Source organism: Mauremys mutica, chromosome 6 (genome assembly GCF_020497125.1).
Source record: "Mauremys mutica isolate MM-2020 ecotype Southern chromosome 6, ASM2049712v1, whole genome shotgun sequence".
NCBI lineage: Eukaryota > Metazoa > Chordata > Testudines > Geoemydidae > Mauremys > Mauremys mutica.
Window position 1 is genome coordinate 47,935,962 of NC_059077.1, and position 19,737 is coordinate 47,955,698.

Consider the following 19,737-nt stretch of genomic DNA (forward strand, 5'->3'; position numbering starts at 1 on the left):
GCCCTAACTCCCCCAGGGTGGGAAAGAGTTCAGAGATCAATATGAGCTTAAGGAGGAGGCTTAATATTTCTCACTCACATGAAAAACTGATAATTTTTCCAAGGATAAAGAGATATGGGGGTAGGTTAGAATGAGTGGATTTTAGTACTTTATTTTTAGAAGGAATCTGGTTAGATTACCATTATTGATTGACTGGGTGGATAAATACATTCACTTCCAAACAAGCAATTTGATTTTCTTCAGCCCCCCCATCTTTGAATGTCATGCATTTAATTCACACACACACACACACACCCCTCCCTTATGTTTGACAGTTCCCCTCTATTTTTCTTCAAACACAGGTGCAATTTTTCTTCACCAGCATACTCCATTTAATTCCCCCTACCTCCACTACTGTTTATGGTAAGGCGTATTTATTTCTCTTTTCTCCTTTAAATATTCACACACACTGGTGTTTGGACACCAAGATGATAAATGCCTTAGAAGAATCTATCCTAGGCTCTTAGTACTCTACATAATACTAATTTGAATTTAAGTAATCTCTACAGATCAGACTGCAAGTCAAAACAAGGATAAAAGGCGTAATGGTGACAGACAGCAACTAAAAATCTTTACACCAGAAAGGGACTAATGTGGATAAATACTACAAAATAAAGTCAATTCCTAGATTATCTGAAAACAAATTGACTGACAGCTATTTTATATTAAAGACATGTTATGAATTAGTAAGAACAGCATAACCTGGAGACCACCCCTTTCAACTACACTTAGAGCTGAGGCTTGTGAGTAAGTTTGCTTGATTGTTACAAACTAAGGTACAAGTCTCACATTAATCTCCCATAATCTTATAAAACTATAATATTAAATTGACACACAAGAACAAGTCAACATATACAAGTTAATCAACACCCTACAGACAGGATAACATCTGCAATAACTGTTCAGGCAAGAATCCCACCAATTTCTTCCATGGGGAATCCTGAGTAAGAAAAAAGATTTGATCCTCTCTTTAGAGCAAGAGTCCCAATGCACTTCTATTACCCTTCTAGTGTTCTGTATCCATTAACAAGGCAGGAACAGTTTACTTACGGCATAGCTCTGTAGGCGTCTGTATAAACTCGATTTTCGTTAACTTTCTCAGAAACAGAGTAAACCATGGAACTGGCAACTCGATCTGGGTAGTCCACTACTGGTATTTCTGCTGGTTCTGCATTTACAGTTTTTACCTAGTAAAATAATCCCCATCCAAAAAGAGAGAGACATTAAGATACACAACATCTCTGTTTTGTGGCTAAAAGCTTTTTTTTTTTTTTTTTTTTTTTTTAAAAAAACACCTTTAGCAGTTCACTCTCAGTTTTGTTTGATTTTTAAAATAAATTAAGAAAGCATTTTCAGAACTAGAATTACACAAATTATTAAAAAATGTTCCTATACGTACAGCAGATGACTGAGACACTAGCATCATTATGTTGAAGTCATGAGCTCTATTTTAATACTAGGGTAGCACTGACCAAAGAGAAGTGGAGACAGATTGAAATAAGGTGACTGAATGCTTCTGAGGGCTGAGCTCGTGTGTGCATGGGGGACTGTAGTCTGAAGACCCCTTGCCTGCTAGACATCACTGAGGACCACAAAGGACCATAAAATCAATCATTTAGTGCCACAGCAGTTTCATCCTTTTTGGCACAGGAAGCTCCAGGCCCAAAGCATGAGAGTCCTGTGTTTGTGTTATTTTTAAAGAAATTTGATTCCGCTGCCCATTGTTACATGAAGTATTTGTGCCAGGGGTATTTCTGAAACAAGATAGCTTACAAGTATATGAAAGAAGAGTCTTACACTTGCAGTACCATGGAATAGTTTTATCACATGCAGGTAAGCCTCAGCAGCTGCTTCATATCAGTGTCAGAATGATGGATGGAGGGTTGACTGCATTAATCTTCCCCATGCCCATTACTACTCTCTTTTGGGGGTCAGTTTGAAGGAAGTGGAGCAGTTTTGGAATTGGAAGTAGAAATAGTACAGAAGGGGTGCGGGGGGGGGGGGGAGAGAAAAGAGAAGGAGAAGATTGTTTTATTTGAAGTGTAACTTGTATTTATATTTCTTTAAAAGATGCCATTAAGAGTGACCTGAGAATTGAAAGAGTGTGAAGATTAGAGTAGAAGGAGTAGATTAATGTAGTTGGCTGAGAAACGATACGACTTTTAGAGCAACTGGGTGATCAGCTTTATTTGTAGCCCCAATTCAACAAGTTATTTAAACACGAGTAGACCCACTAAAGTCAAGGTAACTATTCACATGCTTAAAGTTTGGCACGAGCTTAAGAACCTTTCCAAACTGGGCCCCTAATGAACTAGATTGCACTCAATGGATCTAAATATGACAGGTATGTTTGTAATGTACCTCTCTGTAGTGTGCTCCAGTATTAAGCATTATAGAGTCTTAAATTTATATTTCGGTATTGTGTACACGACACTTGATTGTTTGCAAGACTGCCTACCCTTCACAATTCAGACAGAAGAGGGCTTTATTCTCAAAGCTGTGTCTAATCTATATATCTAGAAATTTTAATGTTGTGAAAATATGCAGGCATGAAATCCCTTTAGGGTTTCTTTGAAGAAAAGTGTGGCTCAACTAGTTTTTCCAGTTCTACAGGTGCTTTACATATACAAGTGTTTTCCAAGGAAGAGTCTCAAAACATTCAATATTCTTCCATATTTTATTTGATATGCCATCAAAAGTATTTTTTTAAACTCCAAAATATCACTTAATTGATTTTTCCCTGCTTTTTTAATAACTAGAGATCTCCATGAACAGAGGAGGGTTTAGGGTTGGCACAAGGTGCCAATATCCTGCATCTCCCCTTCAATACCAGTTTTTCAAATTCTACCGTGGGACTATTATGGCAATGTTCTTGTTCCCACTAATCCTAGCAGATGTAGCCACCCTAAAAGCAGACATGATGGCCTAGTCAGTGCCATTCTGTACCTGCTAAGCCAGGAAAAAAGTGCTTATCATACCAGAACACGTTCAATCTAATTGTGCTTCTCCTGCTGGTGAAGCAGAGGCGGCACCAGCATGGCCTGGGGCAAGGAGACATATCACACAGACACTCAATAGTAAAGGTGAGGGGGAAAAGAAACACACACAAATGAATAGGAACAAATAAGACACCTAAGTGCATCTCCATTAGTAAAATGTATACATACACCTCTACCTTGATATAATGCTGTCCTTGGGAGCCAAAAAAAATCTTACCACATTATAGGTGAAACCATGTTATATTGAACTTGCTTTGATCCACCGGAGTGTGCAGCCCCACCCCCCCCGGAGCACTGCTTTACTGCGTTATATCCAAATTAAGGTTATATTGGGTGGCGTTATATCGAGGTAGCGGTGTATAATTCACCACCACTGATGGAAGCTGTAGCGAAGGTTCAGGCTGTAGCCACCACGTTATCTGTTGTGATACTATGGTAAAGATGCCCAAGCCCTGGCATCACTGCAGCTTTCACCCTTACTCTCATCAGTAGTCAACTGCTGCTACGAAGTTTGCTGACATGGACAAATGAGAAAAGAAAGAAGCTACTTAATTTAGGATGGCAGTGGGCAAGAGACAAACAAAACCTCTCAGAATGCTGCACTGGTAGGATCTTAACTCTCTTACTCTCCCCCACACACTACAGACAAGGGAAAAAGCAGCATCAACTTCTAAAAACCTATATTGCAGTAAAAGATGAGTTACTTATGAACAACATACAACGTTTGTGCATTGGCTCAATGACAGGAGCTTGAAAAATATTTTTATCTCCCTCTCCCTTCCCAGCTGTGGGAGTCAGCTCTGTTAGCTGATAGAATGTTCATGTGCATGCAAAACCCTGCACTTTTTGCCTTAAAAAAGATACTTGTAGATTACACTAAACTGCTTACAGGAAAAGTGTGTGTGTGTGTGTGTGTGTGTGTGTGTGTGTGTGTGTGTGTGTGTGTGTGTGTGTGTGTGTGTGTGTTCGTTCATAAGTGCTCAATTATTTTTCAACATAAAATCTTTGAAGAATAAGGGTATGGCTTCACAAACTTGTGCTAATTTAATTACATTTAGCTGAACTACTGAATACTTATGTGGGTACATTCCCATCTGTTTAAGCCTGGCAATGTAGCTTGTCCCTGTAAATTTACATTCACCCCCACATAAACCAGGTTTAAATCAATGTGAGAGCGTCCACAAAGTCACACCAATGTAACTAAATTGGTTTAAAAGTCACACCCCTTATATTATGCCAGTGCAACTCTGTAATTAGACCAGACTTTAGAGCAGGAGGAAAATATGACAAGGAAACATGGATTTAAGCAACACATTTGGATATCCACCCTTTAGCAGCGGTCCTTCAGTCTAAGGCTACATCTACACTAGCACTTTTACAAAAGTTTTGTCAGTCAGGGATGTGAAAAAACACACACCCCTGACTGACATAAGTTCACCAACAGACACAGCATTGTGGACAGCACTATGTCGGCATACAGTGGCTACATGGGAGACCTTACAGCGGTACAGTTGCTGTGGTACAGTGATGCTGCTGTAAGGTCTGTAATGTTGACACAGCCTAAGAAAACAATGTAACTTATTCTGGACAACATGAGCTTTAAAGGACAGGACACAAACACAGCTTGCATTTAGATAAAGCATCAATGTGTTTTCCTCTTCAAACACACATGAACAATTGCAAATTAGAGCATAAAGTTATGACAAACATTCAACAAGATTTATCAGCAAAGGAAACATTTAATTGTCCAATTTAGGAAAACTCATGCAGAAAAGTCATGCATTTTAAATCCACCTTAGTGTTTAGTTATTCCCAGTTAAAAAGTCTGTTTTGACAGTGTTTTCAGCAATGCATGAGTCGTTTACAGCTAGGAAGAATTCAAATCCTGATCAGGTCACAAATGAGAGTTTGGAGGTTGGAACTAAGACCTCAGAAAAAAATGCATTGACTTTGATACATGGAAAAACAGCACATAATTGGAACAATGTAAATTATCTACTTAGGATGGAGAAGTAGAGATCTAGAAATGGCAAATCAGAATGGAGATATTTTGGCAGAACTTGGCTGGTAGAGCAACAGGAAAGAACTCGGGAGATGTCTTATCCAGTGCTCTCAGGGTATTATAGGCTCCATGCTGCGAAGCATGGCCAAGCTATCCCAGAGCTGCGGACCCTGGAAGCCATCCATTGCCTGACTTTTGTCAGAAGTTCATGGAAACTACTATGTTTCCATGAAACATTTTGTTTTCAACAAAGTGGCATTTTCCAACTAAAACCACTTTCATCAGAAAGTTCAGAACCAGTTCTACCAGTGGACCCCCATTCCCACGAGAAGTCTTCCAGTGGACCAGGAAAATAGACTTTACTTGTCCTTGCCTGATATTTCTACTTTGTTTTTTTTTTTTAAAGAAGACTTCTCACATCTTTATAAAGCAGCCAAAAAGAAAACAAGAAACCACAAACCCCACCCCCAAAACCCCCTGAACTTTAAAAAGGAACTCTATCTCCTTCACAGTCACTTAATATCATACTAGTTCAGGGGTTCTCAAAGGGAGGATCGGGATCCCAAAGTGGGTCATGACCAGTGTTGCCTCTAATTTTTCCCCACACGTGTGGAATTAATTTTATTACAGAAGCTCCCCGATTTATGCAAGTGATCCATTATGCAAAAAAAAAAAAAAAAGGCTTACAGAACTTTTTCCATAAGTCTGGATTTCTGTAAGTTGGGTCTGCATAACCCAGGGAGTGTCTGTTTGTGCACCAATATGGAGGTATATGTGACAACATCTCCATATTGGTGCACATAAACTTCATGTGGTGGGGTGGGCTGAGAGGTTCGGCATATATGAGGGGGCTCAGGGCTGGGGCAGAGGGTTGGGTTTTGGCTGGGGTTGAGATGAGGGGACTGGGATGGAGGAGGGGGCTTGGGGCTGAGGAAGAGGGTTGGGGTGTGTGGTCTGAGGTCGGGCCAGGGATGAAGGGCTTGGGGTGCAGGCTGCCGGCTGGGGCTAGGCTGGGAAAAGAGGACTCATCACAGCTCTCTCTCTCTCTCTCCCCCCAGCCACAACAGCTCTGGCTGTGGGCCTGGTGACCTGCGTGGCGATTGCGCAGCTTACAGGGAACCTAGGTTGTGACGCCATTTTAATGGAATTGCCAAGACTGGTGTTGGGCCCCAGCAAGTCTGAAGCTGAAACCCAAAGCTGAAACCCAAACCCCACTGCCCAGGGCTACGGTTACATGGCCCCCACCCCAGGGCAGAAGACTTTGGGCTTCAGCTTTGGCCCCTGCTGGCGGGACGCAGGCAGGCTCAGTCTTCCCTCCTGGGGTCATGTTGTAATTTTTGTTGTCAGAAGGGGGTCACAATGCTATGAAGTTTGAGAACTGCTGTATTAGTTGTGCTGTCCTAAGGACACATACAAGATTTGGTTAATTTCAATACAACATGATATAATAGGCAAGCCCCCGATGCATTCCTCCGATGTGTTGTGAAGGAAGTGTGCTTCCCTTTGAAGTCCTAATACGAGATGAGATCACAGGTAGTGAAACTTCAAAGGGAAAACACAACACATCCCTTCCAGCCCAGCTGTTACTCTGGAGAAATGACTGGGAAGCGTTTAAGCTTAAATTCATTTTAGGGACTTGAACTTTGACTTCCTTTGCAGCCAAAATAAGTCACAATTTAAGCGGGTTCTGTGCCCAGTTGTGCCACATGTTTCCTGTGTAACTTTTAATAACCCAACTCTCAGCTGCTCAGTTTGCCAAACAAATCTGTGCACATCCTAAATTAAGAGATCATTTTGGTGAGGAATGAACCCAGGTACCACAGTGATGGGTGCACTATCAGAACCTGAATAAGAGGGGTAATTGTCAATCATTCTTCACTTTTGAAAGTTAATCCTATTCAGTTTGGAAGTCAGAGGCAAAAATGGTCTCTGTCACTATATTCTTTCCTTCCTCTGTCTCATTGGCTGTGAAGCATAATTACTTTTCAAAAATGTCAATTTCTTCAAAATCAGGAATAGAACAATGTTTTAACAAAGCAATTTCAAGACCTCTCTACATTTCATGTCATAATGAGATTTTTCTGGGTAGAGAAGGTCTCTGAAACATAAGGCACTTAGGGTATGGCTACACTTGAGAGTTGCAGCGCTGGGAGTTACAGCGCTGGTCGTACAGCTGTGTAGGGAAAGCGCTGGTGTGTGGCCACACTCACAGCTACCAGCACTGTAGTGTGGCCACATTTGCAGCATTTGCAGCGCTGTTGAGAGTGGAAGCAACGTGCTTTTCAAAAGAGGGGGGTGGGGTGGAGTGTGACAGGGACCGGGGGAGGGAGAGAGAGAGAGAGAGTGGATTTTTGGAGCCGACACTGTGTATCAGCTCCCTGCCTTGCAAAATCAGAAATTTTTCCCGACCCCTTACTCTTAACTGCAAACAGCCTGCAGACCAGATAAGCAGCTGCTCCAACGGACTCCCTTTCTCACCCCTGCCCCCGCTGTTTCTCTCCTCAAGCAAACACTCATCCCCCTGCCTGCTTCATTCACAGCAAGGTAGTGGGTTATCTCATTTGATTTTTCAGTCAGTTACAGATTGATCACAGCAAACAGGAGCTGTGTTTTTTAGATAAGCAGCTCCCAGAGCCCCGAGTTCACAACAAAACAAAGAGAGGCAGCATAACAAAACAAAGGGAGTAATTTAGTTAAAAGCATTCTGGGATATCTCCTAATACCCTGGAGGTCAATAACAGCGCTGGTGTGTGGCCACACTTTACGAGCAGCGCTGTAGCACCAGCGCTGCAGTGGTTATTCCCCAAGCAGACCCAGGTGTACAGCCAGCGCTGCAGCCAGGGAGTTGCAGCACTGCATGTGCCCTGCAGGTGTGGACAGTTACTAATTGCAGCGCTGGAAAGCCTCCACCAGCGCTGCAACTCTCAAGTGTAGCCATACCCTTAGCAAAAGCTTCACACAAAACAAAATCTCTAGGAGACCTAACCCTAGAAGTTTCTTAAAATGAAGAGTTTCGGGTGGTTTGTTTTTGTGTGGAGTTATAAGATTGATATAAAAAAAACCCAAAACCACCATTTTCAAAATAATCATGAATATTGTGGCAACTATGAAGAAGTTACCACCACGTTCCCCACCACAATCAGTACTGGAACCGTGGCCTGGTATCCAAAACAAAACATCTACTCCTTACGCTAGAAGGAGATCATCATATACAGGAAAAAAAATAAAAATAAAAAAACCCAAAACAAACAAACACCGCCCTAATTATTTCTAAGACACTGCCAGCCATTAGAGGACAACATATTCACATGCATAATATCCAATTCTTCCACTGCAGTGGCAAAGAACTTCCACCATCATCACTTATAGCAGGATTGGGTCCCAAAACAATAAGTTAAACTCATTTTTTCAGATAAAGCCAGGACACATACTGAAGGAGACTCAACTACCTAGAAAACGTGAAGGGGTAAAAACAAGCTATTACAGACCTATGAGGAGACAAAAGAAACTTTAAGCAGAAGTTTCTAAAATGTAATAGTAACTGTAATTCAAACAAGTTGTTTATAAATGTATTATCCTTTACTTTCGTAATATATCTGGCAGTTTTCTGGCCAAAACAATCTTCCAAGTCATAAATTCTAAGAGATTAAAAGAGACCTTTGCAACAGAAACTAGCTGAAACCTTAACTATGGAGAGGCTACCACCTCTTTATACTGACCCCCCAAAAAATAAATAAATAAAACCACAAGACATCAGATAGCCAATCATCAGCGTTTTAAGTTTTGCTGGTAGTTTCCTATATATTCCCTATTCTGACATCTTGAAACATGAGTAAACAAGTAATGAAAAGGCACACCCAGAAACTGTCTCACCGAAACATTTACTTCAAATGATTCTTTATAGCAGTTCCCAGTACAGTCCTGGCTCATGACCTTTACCCAATGAGCACAGGTAGAATCACATGAGTCATAACATACTTACAGAGGTACACAATGAATACTGTGAACATAGTTACAAGCATTAAGAAATCATGTACGCCTGAAATTTTGTGTTAGGTATTAAACAATCAAAATAAATCAATCTGGGTTTTTTGGAAAGCAACTAAGGATGTTTCCTGAAATTGGATAACAGATCTCACAGCCCAGTTGCTAGGTTTCCAGAGAGGATAACTGGGAGACTACATCAAAGTACTGTTGTCATTATATGTGTTTCCTCTTCTGACTATGTTCTTAGTATCACTGTCTGATTACCTCAGACCATCTGTTTACAGAGTAATTTAGTATAGCAATACACACAAGACCTGAATAGTTTTATGAAAATATGATAGTAAATTATTTTACAATAATTTTACTGTTGGAGACAACCCACTGTAGAAGCTGAAAACAGACACCTAGTTTAACAATGGCTTTCTGAAGTGCTTTTGCTCTATTCCATGTGCAAATGGACTTGTTATTGTAGAGTTGCCCTTAGTATTACGCTAATTTTTTTTCCAGATTTTTTAAATGGGAGTTTTACATAATGATGTCACTTATTATAGAGGTGAGTCAAATTTGGGGCACAGAAACCTTGAGCTTGAGAAGAAATTTGAGGGTTTGTACCGGTTTAGAACAAACATCCAATATTAAGCTTACCCATTCTTCTACATTGGGGGGATCTTCTTCATAAACCTTTACTTTATCCCAGAGAATGTTCATTTTACCATAATAATTCATCTGACTTCGGGTCTTTACAGAAAAGTATATGATTATGGCAAAAGCCACAATAACCAAGAATCCCAACACAATGGCAATAGCCTAAAAAAGAAGAAAAATATGTAGCAGATATTTATTATTTGATTTTAAGACAAAACCATCTATTCAAGGTGCCAAAAATAAGTTCAGAGCCCCCACTAAAAAACAAACAAAACAAAAAAAAACACCCACCCACAAATAGCTGCTGTCTCCTCCACCTCCACACAAGTCAAGATCCTAATCCAAATTAAAAGTCCAACATCTTCCCATGAGATGAACATCCTCAATTTCCAGACCAATAAATGGGCTTTGGAGCATATGGAGGAGACCAAATTGAAGCTATTTAAGACTAGTAGAGGAGTAAATCCTGCTGGAAAACTGCCCCCCCCTCCTTTTATATAAAGGCGGCTGGATCGTGGGCACTTGCACCGATTTCAGCTGTGCGTCCTGTATGAAACGTGAAGAGAACTGTTCTGCAGGACCACCACCTAGTCACCACTTTTTTTTTTTAAATAACTCCTCAAAGGTGACATGAAAAGGATTTTTTTTAATTGAGCTTCTCCTTTCTTGCTTTTTTAATTTTTAAACTTTTTTTTTTTTTAAAGAGTTTTAAACCAGAAACATTAGGAAAGTCCATTTTTTTTCTCCCAGTAAAACCAGAAAGGGACCTTTCAGGAATTTTCAAGCATGTTTACTAAGAGCTTTAATACCTTTATTGAAGAGGAGTCAAGGATGTTAGATCTTTAGCAAAGGCCTCCTTGAGCCCAAATGTGAATTTAACTTAAATTAGGTTTATAAAGAAGAAAGTGAAAGAAAACTAAAAGTGACTTGAGAGGTCAGTTTTCACTCACATGGCTCATCTGACATCTCCCTGAGGCCTTGTCTTCACTGAAGAAGGAAGGGAAAAAAAAAAAAGAAAGAAAAAAAAAAAAAAGGTGTGTTCTTAACTTGAGTTATCTACTTTGAGGTAAAATCCTAATGAAGGCAAGGCAGTTTGTAGTTTTCACACAAGATACCAGGTCAGATTAGATTTCCCTGAAGCAGGCTGAGTCAAAGCCTACTGAAGAGCCTAATCTTAGACTTGATAACCTGTACAAAAAACTACAAACCACCTCTTCACTAAGATCTTACCTCAAGTTAAAATAACCCTCTCCTGCAGCGAAGACAAGGTTTTACAATAGAGTTCTCCAAACCTCAGATTCTTTCAGTCAGACAGAATCCAAATTTCTGAGCAAGTTGGAAACAAAACAGAAAACCTCCCAAACACTTTTAGGCCTTCTTCGCACAGCAGCCCAGTTTTCTTTCCCCTTCCTCCCATGCAGGTCACCTTTAAAGGAAGCACCATCTCATGTAATCCCCCAGGACGCCACATGCAGTTTTCCTTTGAGTACATTTTGGGGCCTTAAATGGAGCACGCACACACATGTTTCAATACATTAATCTACCTATATCTAGAAGAAAATCAATATGAGAAGGCAAGAGACCAGGGAAAACTGTGTTCACTAATTAGGATAGGAGACCGGAAGTCTCCTGTATTGTGCCATTAAACTTCACCAGCTCAGATCTTTTCCGTACATAAATTTAATTAAAATTAAATCTACTTTTTAGAAATGTGGGGATTAGTCAATAATATGGTTCACTGTGGTATTCTAAAAAAAGGCCTACAGTGCACAAGTTGTATTTATCTCAGGCTCTTTTAATCATCAAATATAGGTTTTCAAATTTAGTATTTTATAAAATTCCATTAGCCGAACATATTAGTGACTGCAGTAGCTAAAGAATTATTTAAAAGGTATTAAATGTATCATCACCAGGTCATATTGGACACCAAGAAGTGGTTATGGCTTATCAGTGTGACTTTTTTCTTGCACGGGTGCAATTTAGTGCATATAAATTTGATACAGGAGACTAGGTTAAAAAACACTGACAAAGAAACAAGACTCATATTCACAAATAAAAATATCCAAAGTAGTTAGCTCCTTTTACTGTGACAGGGCAGGGATGTGGTGGGGCAATGGGACATGAGAAAAAAGGGTTGGCACACTAACAAATCACCACCATTAAAAAGGAAAGGACTTTATTTTAACCTCCTAAAAGTGATTTGTATTTATTTTAATTACACCCATGCTCATGGATAGGGCTCTACGAAATTCACAGCCATGAAAAACACATCATGCACCATGAAATCTGGTGGTCCCCCCTCCCCCCATGAAATCTGGTCTTTTGTGTGCTTTTAACCTATACTATACAGATTTCACAGGGGGAGACCAGCATTTCTCAAATTGGGGATCCTGACCTGAAAGGGAGTTGCAAGGGGGAGGGCTTGCAAGGTTATTTTAGGGGGATTGCGGTATTGCCACCCTTACTTCTGTGGGCATCCAGAGAGCGGCTGCTGTTAACTGGGCGCCGAGCTCTAAAGGCAACACCTCGCCAGTAGCAGCACAGAAGTAAAGGTGGCAATAACATACCATGCCATCCTTACTTCTGTACTGCTGCTGGCAGCGGCTCTGCCTTCAGAGCTAGTCTCCTGGGCAGCTCCTGCCACTCTCCAGCTGCTCAGCTCTGAAGGTAGCGCCTCCACCAGCAGTACTGTAATGCCCCCAGCCTAGCAACCTCCCCACAATTCCTTTTTGGGTCAGGACCCCTACAATTACAACACCATGAAATTTGAGATTTAAATAGCTGAAATGATTCAATTGAGGATTTTTTAAATCCTATGACTGTGAAATTGACCAAAATGGACCATGAATTTAGTGGGGCCCTACTCATGAAGTTTACTATATTCCTGGAAGCATATAAAAGTTCTTCAGGCTCTTCATTTGTTTTAGAAACACTCAGTGCAATGGGTAAGGTAGAATTTGAAGGAGTTGGTTTAATGAGCAGAGAAAGTTTAGCTAGATTAGCTATGGATTTTGTACATGACTTTTGTACACAGAAGTGTTAGATATACGATTTAGTTAGCTAAAGGGAAAAAACAAAACAACACAGACATTAGTGCATACATACCTCTTGAGGCTCTACCACACAGTAGTGATACAGGTATTGATTCACAAAGATTCCTGTATTTGTAGAAGCATAATATTGGCTGCACAGAGCAACAAGTTGATTGTAGAACACTGATCCTGAAGCTTGTGCGGTTGGGTTTACTGCCAGTACATACACTATGGAGGCAATGAATACCAAGAAGCCAAGGATAGCACTTACTATTATCACAATTAGATAATATCTTCTTGTTCTGGACATGCTTGAGTTGGTAACACTTAGTATAAAAATCGCCATTCCAGCGATGAAGCAAAAAGCTGACATTGCAAGTATGAAGCCTTTAGCAGCTCGGGGCTCAATGTAATTTCCTCCAATGCCATAAGCTCCACCATATCCATACGCGGAGCCATAACCATAACTGCCACTGTAACTGCCTCCAAAACCACTATATCCAGGATATCCTACACCAGATCCCAAAGAGGAACTTCCATAGAATTCTAGATCCCAAGGCAATGTGGAAGCAACACAAGCAAAGATGCCTACACACATCACTATAATGAGAACTGACATGATCTTTATTATTCCTGGAGGGGAAGTCCATTTGTAGAAGTGTTGCACTTCATCCTCTGGATAGTAGGAATACGCTGGTTGAGAGTACATGGGCTGAGAGCGCATCTCCTCAGCATATGTAATGTTGCTTGGTGCATAGTGAGAAGGTTTGCTGCAATAAGATGAAAACATTATCAACTGAAGTTTTTAGCCAGCTATGAAAAACTATCTTACAAAAAAATTGTAGTGCATGACACTCATGCAATGAAATTATCAGGAACAGACTAATTCAGGAAATGGTCAGAATTAGCCAATTTTGAAAGAAGACCCCCTAAATTTAAATGGAATGAATATATTCCTCCAAAAAGATGGAATTCTATTCTCTCAGATGCTTTTACGATGGTTAGCTACAAATATTAGAAGGTTGAAATTAATCCACTCTGACCATTGGCATTTAGAGATTACTGTAACAGGTGCTCTGGAAAACTTGGAAAGAATATTTAACCGTGATAATTTGCAGTATTTATTATACAAAATAGTAGGGCCCACATTTGTAAAGGTATTTAGATGGAATGGCACTCAACAATGCCTAACTGATTTAGAAGCCTAAATCTCATTTTCAAAAGGAATTTAGGCACTTAGGAGCCTAAACCCCATTGATAGTCAGTTACTTGTTGCAACACTGAGCGCAGCAACACCTAATTGACAGTTTAAATTTTGTTTGATTAGTTTACAGATCTAAGAGACAAAAAGCAGCTTGTAAAGTGGTAAACAAGCTATTAGACCATTCTACATGTGCCCCATGTGTTAGATAGATGTTTGCTTTTTCATTAAATAAGCAGCAAGGTACAGTCTAACACAGGGGTGGGCAAACTATGGCCCACGAGCTGGATCTGGCCCGCAAGCTGTTTTAAGCTGGCCGGCAAGCTCCAGACGGGGCGCCGGGTCAGGGGCCACACCATGTGGCTCAGCCCCATTCCACGTGTAGGAGCCGGAAAAAGGACATATCACTGCTTCCGGGGGAACCACCTGAGGTAAGCGCCATTCAGAGCCTGCACCCCTGAGACTCTCCTCACGCCCCAACCCCCTGCCCCATCCTGCTCACCAAACCCCTTGATCCCAGCATGGAGCAGCCTCCTGCACCGCACCCCAAACTTCTCATCTCCAGCCCCACCCCAGAGCCCACACCCCCAGCTAGAACCTGCACCCCTTTCGGTATCCCTACCCCAGCCCTGATCCCCCGCCGAACTCCTCGGTCCCAGCCCAGAGCACCCTCCTACACCCCAAACTCCTCATCCCCAGCCGAACCCGAGCCCACACCCTCAACGAGAGCCCTTACCCCCTCCCGCACCCCAACCCCAATTTTGTGAGCAATCATGGCCCACTATACAATTTCTATTCCCTGATGTGGCTGTCAGGCCAAAAAGTTTGCCCACCCCTGGTCTAACAGCAGCAACCTTATGATAGTTGACACAGTTACTGTTAACAGTTATATAAATGAGCTGTTAAAGATATGAACTCCAACTATGTACACTGCTTATCTGGGGTAAATTAAATTGGTAACCAAAGCAGAAAAGAGGATATTTACAATTCATCTGGTCGATAAGGTGGAGGACTTTCAAAAGGTCTGGATGACATAGTTGAAGTGCTTGGCTGCTAAATTCAGACTTATTTTTGGTAACTAGAAGGGAAAAAAAAGTGACAGGCTTAGTAACAAAGCAATCTAAACGTAATGGCATTATAGCTAGTATGATCACTTTATTAAGTAGCACAGATAGCTATTCAATCTTGAATAATAACAAAAAGACAAGTAGACAAATCAATTATTTTTTTGTCAAGGCTTTCAACAATTAGAGCCTTCAATTCACCAACTACAAACAAACAATTCCTTCTATTCCCCCAAAATATCCAGAGACTCCCCTTCATCTTACAGGTTTTTTATACAGTGGTTTATCTTAACACTATGATTTCTCCCAAAAAGATCTTGAATTATTTAACAGCTTGCTTGATCTCTCAAGTAGTGACACCATGGAGAATTCTTCATGATCATCTACATTTTCTTCTTTTTGGAGGGGTGCATTAGTTTTGCCTTTACCCAGTTTGTTTACATACTGACACAAAGCAGTACAACATTTCAGATGACCATTGGTAGAGTATCTACTAGATTATCCCCAAATGTTGAATTAAATTGTATGTTTTTCTAAACAAGAGTGAGAAAAGACCTTTGTCAAACAGATCCCCACAGCAAAAGAAAAGAGCAATAGGACTTGTCAATACTGGCTGGGAAACTTTTGTTATTCGGGCATTCAAAAGAGTGACAATTTTATCCCCACCCCACCTTGCCCCCAGTGAGAGCAAGTACTGTATATAGCAAATAGGTTTTTGATGGTGGAGGTTCTTGGTTTTAGAGTCATCATCTGTCGAGTGGCGTGCCAAGAGCTCTCTTTAAAATTATCCTTTTAAAATTATGGTTTGAAACAATAATTATTTCAGTCCCTGAAGTGGCTATCCTCGTTAATTGCTGGATTAGGAAAAGCAGTTCAATAAACGTCACCAAAACATTTCAAACTTAGTTATGCAGAGTACAGCTATTTCAACCAAAATGTAATTTGTTTCAGTGCAGCCTTGAGGGGATACTACAGTAAAGATAAAGGAAAGAATAGAAGACATTAGTTGCTGAATAATACAGCATTTCTTTGGGAAGCAAAGAAGAATTTAATGCATGTGTTCCCATGCATACAGAAAATGTCTTTACAGAGAAGACAGCATTCATAATAGACTGAATACCCTAGTGGAATTGTCACTCCTGAGGGAGCAGCAAAGAGTCCTGTGGCACCTTATAGACTAACAGATGTTTTGGAGCATGAGCTTTCATGGGTGAATACCCACTTCGTCGGATGCATGTGGGTATTCACCCACAAAAGCTCATGCTCCAAAACGTCTGTTAGTCTATAAGGTGCCACAGGACTCTTTGCTGCTTTTACAGATCCAGACTAACACGGCTACACCTCTGATACTTGACTCCTGAGGGAGAAGAAAATGGGTCTTAAGGAAGCAACTTGTTAGAAAGACCCATTTTTGAATGGGACACCCAGGAAGTACTTACCGACAGCTCCCAAGGGATATGGTGTTTACAGCTTCGGTGGAAACTACGTATTAAAATCATATGATTGATTCTTCCCTCCCAGTATTCCTCTTTTTGAGAGAACACTCACATCAGAAAGCCACAATGGAAACTAAAACCTAATTATAGTGCACACCCCCAGAACAATGAGGCAGGCTAACTTGCAAAAGATGTAACTGAAAAGTCATCATGATGTCACGGAGAGAACTCCCAACTAACACAGAGATGAGTTTAAATATGCAACTGAGCATTTAATAAGTGAGATCTGTGCATGATCTGGCTATAATAATGAGCAATGCATATTAGTACCCCACAAACTGAAAGTATCAGCTTTTTGTCTTATTTCAAATTACAAGCCATAAGCATAAATATATACGAAAACTTTTAATGAGAAGCTACAGTCCACTAAATTTCCGCATTGATGAGTTTGGGGAAAAGGGGAAAACTCCTCCCCCCGACCACCTACACAAAGCAAATAACACTACTAACTAGACACACGCACACACTCTACTTTCGCCCCCATCCCACTTCGAATTCCCATTCAGAGGCTTGTAGCCCAGTCAGGCACTCAGCTCCAGGAGATCATTTACCTTAATGTCAGCAACACACGCACCAGCTAGACTCGCCAGATCCCCGCTCTGCAACTAGGAGCTGCCTGCTCGCATCGCCTCCTCCCCCGTCCCTGCCAAGCAGCCACACCCAGCCGCCGTGCATGCGCCCTGCCTGCACACCTGGGGCTAGGGGATAGGAGCGATCATCCCCCATTCCTCCCTCCCCGCCCGGGTGGAAACCAGCCCAGCGGCTCCCGCTGCCCTGCCTGGAATGCGGGGTAGGAGCTGCCGATTGGCTGGTCTCGTCCCCTCCGACAGCGGGCGGGGCGCTCGCGGCGCGTGACCCCGTCACCTGAAACTCGGCGCCGGGACTAGGCAGCGAACAGGTTGTTCCTGCAGCGCCGCGAGCGAGCGCGTGGAAGGAGCCGGGAACCAGTTTCGAGTGAGGCTGCCCAAGCTCTGAGCTTCTAGTGTAAACAAAGGGCGGGCGGGAGACGAGGGGCAGAGGGAGAGTGTCTCGCTCTCAGCCCTTCCGTGATGGCACGTCACAGACACTTTAACCCTTCAACCGGGATTAATGTGTCGCCCCTCCCCTACTGCCCAGAACTGCCCCACTGAGATCAGTGGACGATTTGGGGGCGCAGCGATAAGGCCCTTAGATTGCAGCTCCTCAGCCCAGGCACCCGTCTTGGTATTGTTTGTAAATTGCCTGTCGTGTTGCAGAAATAAAACACGAATGAACACAGCTCCGCGGCCTATGGGGGTTAGCGCCAGGAAAAGAGAGAGACAAATTGAGGGGAGGGCATTAGGGCAAAGGTGATAATACCTACCATTCTCCCTCTGCCAGTGCCACCCTTTTAAATCAGCAGTACTAGGAGCAGGGTGGCGCTGTTTCTATGCACCTTTCCCCCTCCCCACCTGCATGCACTGGAAGGAAATAAAAATAACTGAGGCTTTACAATATATTAACTTTGGGGGAGGGGTATAAGCTAAGGTTTGAATTTAAACTGAAATAGACTGGTACAACCCTCTGCCTGACACTCTAGTATAGCAGTACCTTTTTCAGCTTAATTTAAACCCCTTCCTAAGCAACATAAACAAAACCCCAAAAATATCTGCATAGGGCCTGGTTTACTCTTAAAACTTAGGTTGACATAGCTACGGTGGTCAGAGGTATAAAAGGTCCACTTTCCTGAGCACTATACCATAACTATGCCCACCTCACCCCCAGTGTAGAGGCAGCTAGGTTGAGGGAAGAATGCTGTTCTTGAACAGTTCCTGTTGTTTGGGAAGATGAAGTTCCTAGAGCAACAGAAAAACCCAGTCTGTTGTTGGTTTCTCTATGGTGCTTAAACAGCATAGCTATGGCACTTTCACTATGGCACTTTAGCACCCATAGTGTAAACATAACTTAAGAGTGTCCATATACATAACTGGTAAAACTTTCCCCTATAAACAAAACTCAAAATGCATTTTAATCAGGAGCAAAATAAAATTGAATGGAGACAGTGCTTCAGCTTCCTTGAATGCTGTACTTACCTCCTGCAGCCCTGATAAATTAGATGATCTGAGTCCCAAGAGTTGTATTTGTGTGTCAATCTCCTGTGGAGATGGATATTTAATTCACATTGATATTCGTAAAGCTAGCTGATCCCAGAGGCAGCTAAATAAGAAAGGCCCCTGGCTACTGTAACAAAAGCTTTTGTGAAGAGTGAATTCTACTACCCCCCCAATTCTACTAACAATAGAAACATCTGGTATTGGAGATGGGACTATTTATCCTTGATGTAATTATATTGGAAGCACTAGTATTAGACCTGGAATTATTTTGACACATTAACTAGTGAGGTTCCACTTCTTTGGTAGTAATTAAGACTGATTTACTAATAATTTTCAATGGAGAGGCACCAGCCTCTTTACCCTTTCCCTCTACTTTGTCTAATCTAAATTTAAAAAGTGAGTGCTAGCTTAATTTATCAGAGATAATGACAATAAGGAACAAGTTAATCTAAATCCCTGCACATGATACAGCTGACCTCCAGCTAGTACTAATAGCCTAAGGATATCTTCTTACTAATACCATAAAGCAGTGGGTTAAACTTGTGATTGCATTATTAGTACCAGTGGGGAAATTATTTGCAAATTCTAATAGTCTTGACAGAGTAATACTAAATCTGTTGAAAAATAATTAATTTAATCACTGGCCTGATTATTTGTTTTCTTTATTTTAAACATTCTAACTGTGCTCACGGGTCTAAACAGGAGGGTTGTTTCTCTCTTTCCCCTCCTCCCTCCTGGGCAGCTTAAATATCACAGGGGTTTTGGAAAGACATTACATATTTGGTCTAGGATTTATGCATCCTCAACCTAAGGTTTATTAGATTATACATACAGAAAATTGGTTGGTATGCTGAGCCTGAAAAGATTGACTAAAATAGTTGATAAATTTACTATAATAATTTGAGAGGAAACATTAAAAAAATTACCAAGTACAGAAGCACAGAATAGTTATGCAAATCTCCAGCCATGTAAAACCATCAGCCTCTAGCTAGTAGTGATAGGTGCATTATAAATATTGATGCATTGATATAGGATACATGAAACAATTGTAACAACCAAAAGTACCCATAACTTAACCCTAATACTCCCCTAAGTACTGTCCATTGTTTTATTAGCCCACTAAACTTCCTCTCCACCCACAATGTTGATATTATCTTCAGTATTGTGGGTGAAATTCCTGCGTGTTACCTAAACCCCACT

General features: G+C 41.3%; 1 protein-coding gene across 5 annotated transcripts in view; it reads right to left on the reverse strand.

The window, feature by feature from the left end:
• OCLN (occludin) overlaps window positions 1–19,737 on the reverse strand; it is a 43,031-nt gene that overhangs the window by 12,254 nt on the left and 11,040 nt on the right. Inside the window, exons 1-6 of one of the 5 annotated variants that reach the window (XM_045022237.1) lie at window positions 17,017–17,100; window positions 16,409–16,497; window positions 14,891–14,983; window positions 12,778–13,474; window positions 9,673–9,834; window positions 1,090–1,226 (exon numbers count right to left, since the gene is read on the reverse strand). In XM_045022237.1, the coding sequence (XP_044878172.1) occupies window positions 1,090–1,226; window positions 9,673–9,834; window positions 12,778–13,474; window positions 14,891–14,940 (1,046 nt within the window). In that variant the 5' untranslated portion in view covers window positions 14,941–14,983; window positions 16,409–16,497; window positions 17,017–17,100. Of the gene's footprint in view, window positions 1–1,089; window positions 1,227–9,672; window positions 9,835–12,777; window positions 13,475–14,890; window positions 14,984–16,408; window positions 16,498–17,016; window positions 17,151–17,329; window positions 17,456–18,516; window positions 18,721–19,737 lie in introns of those variants that run through there. The other 4 variants (XM_045022239.1, XM_045022238.1, XM_045022236.1 and 1 more) reach the window with 4 other exon arrangements.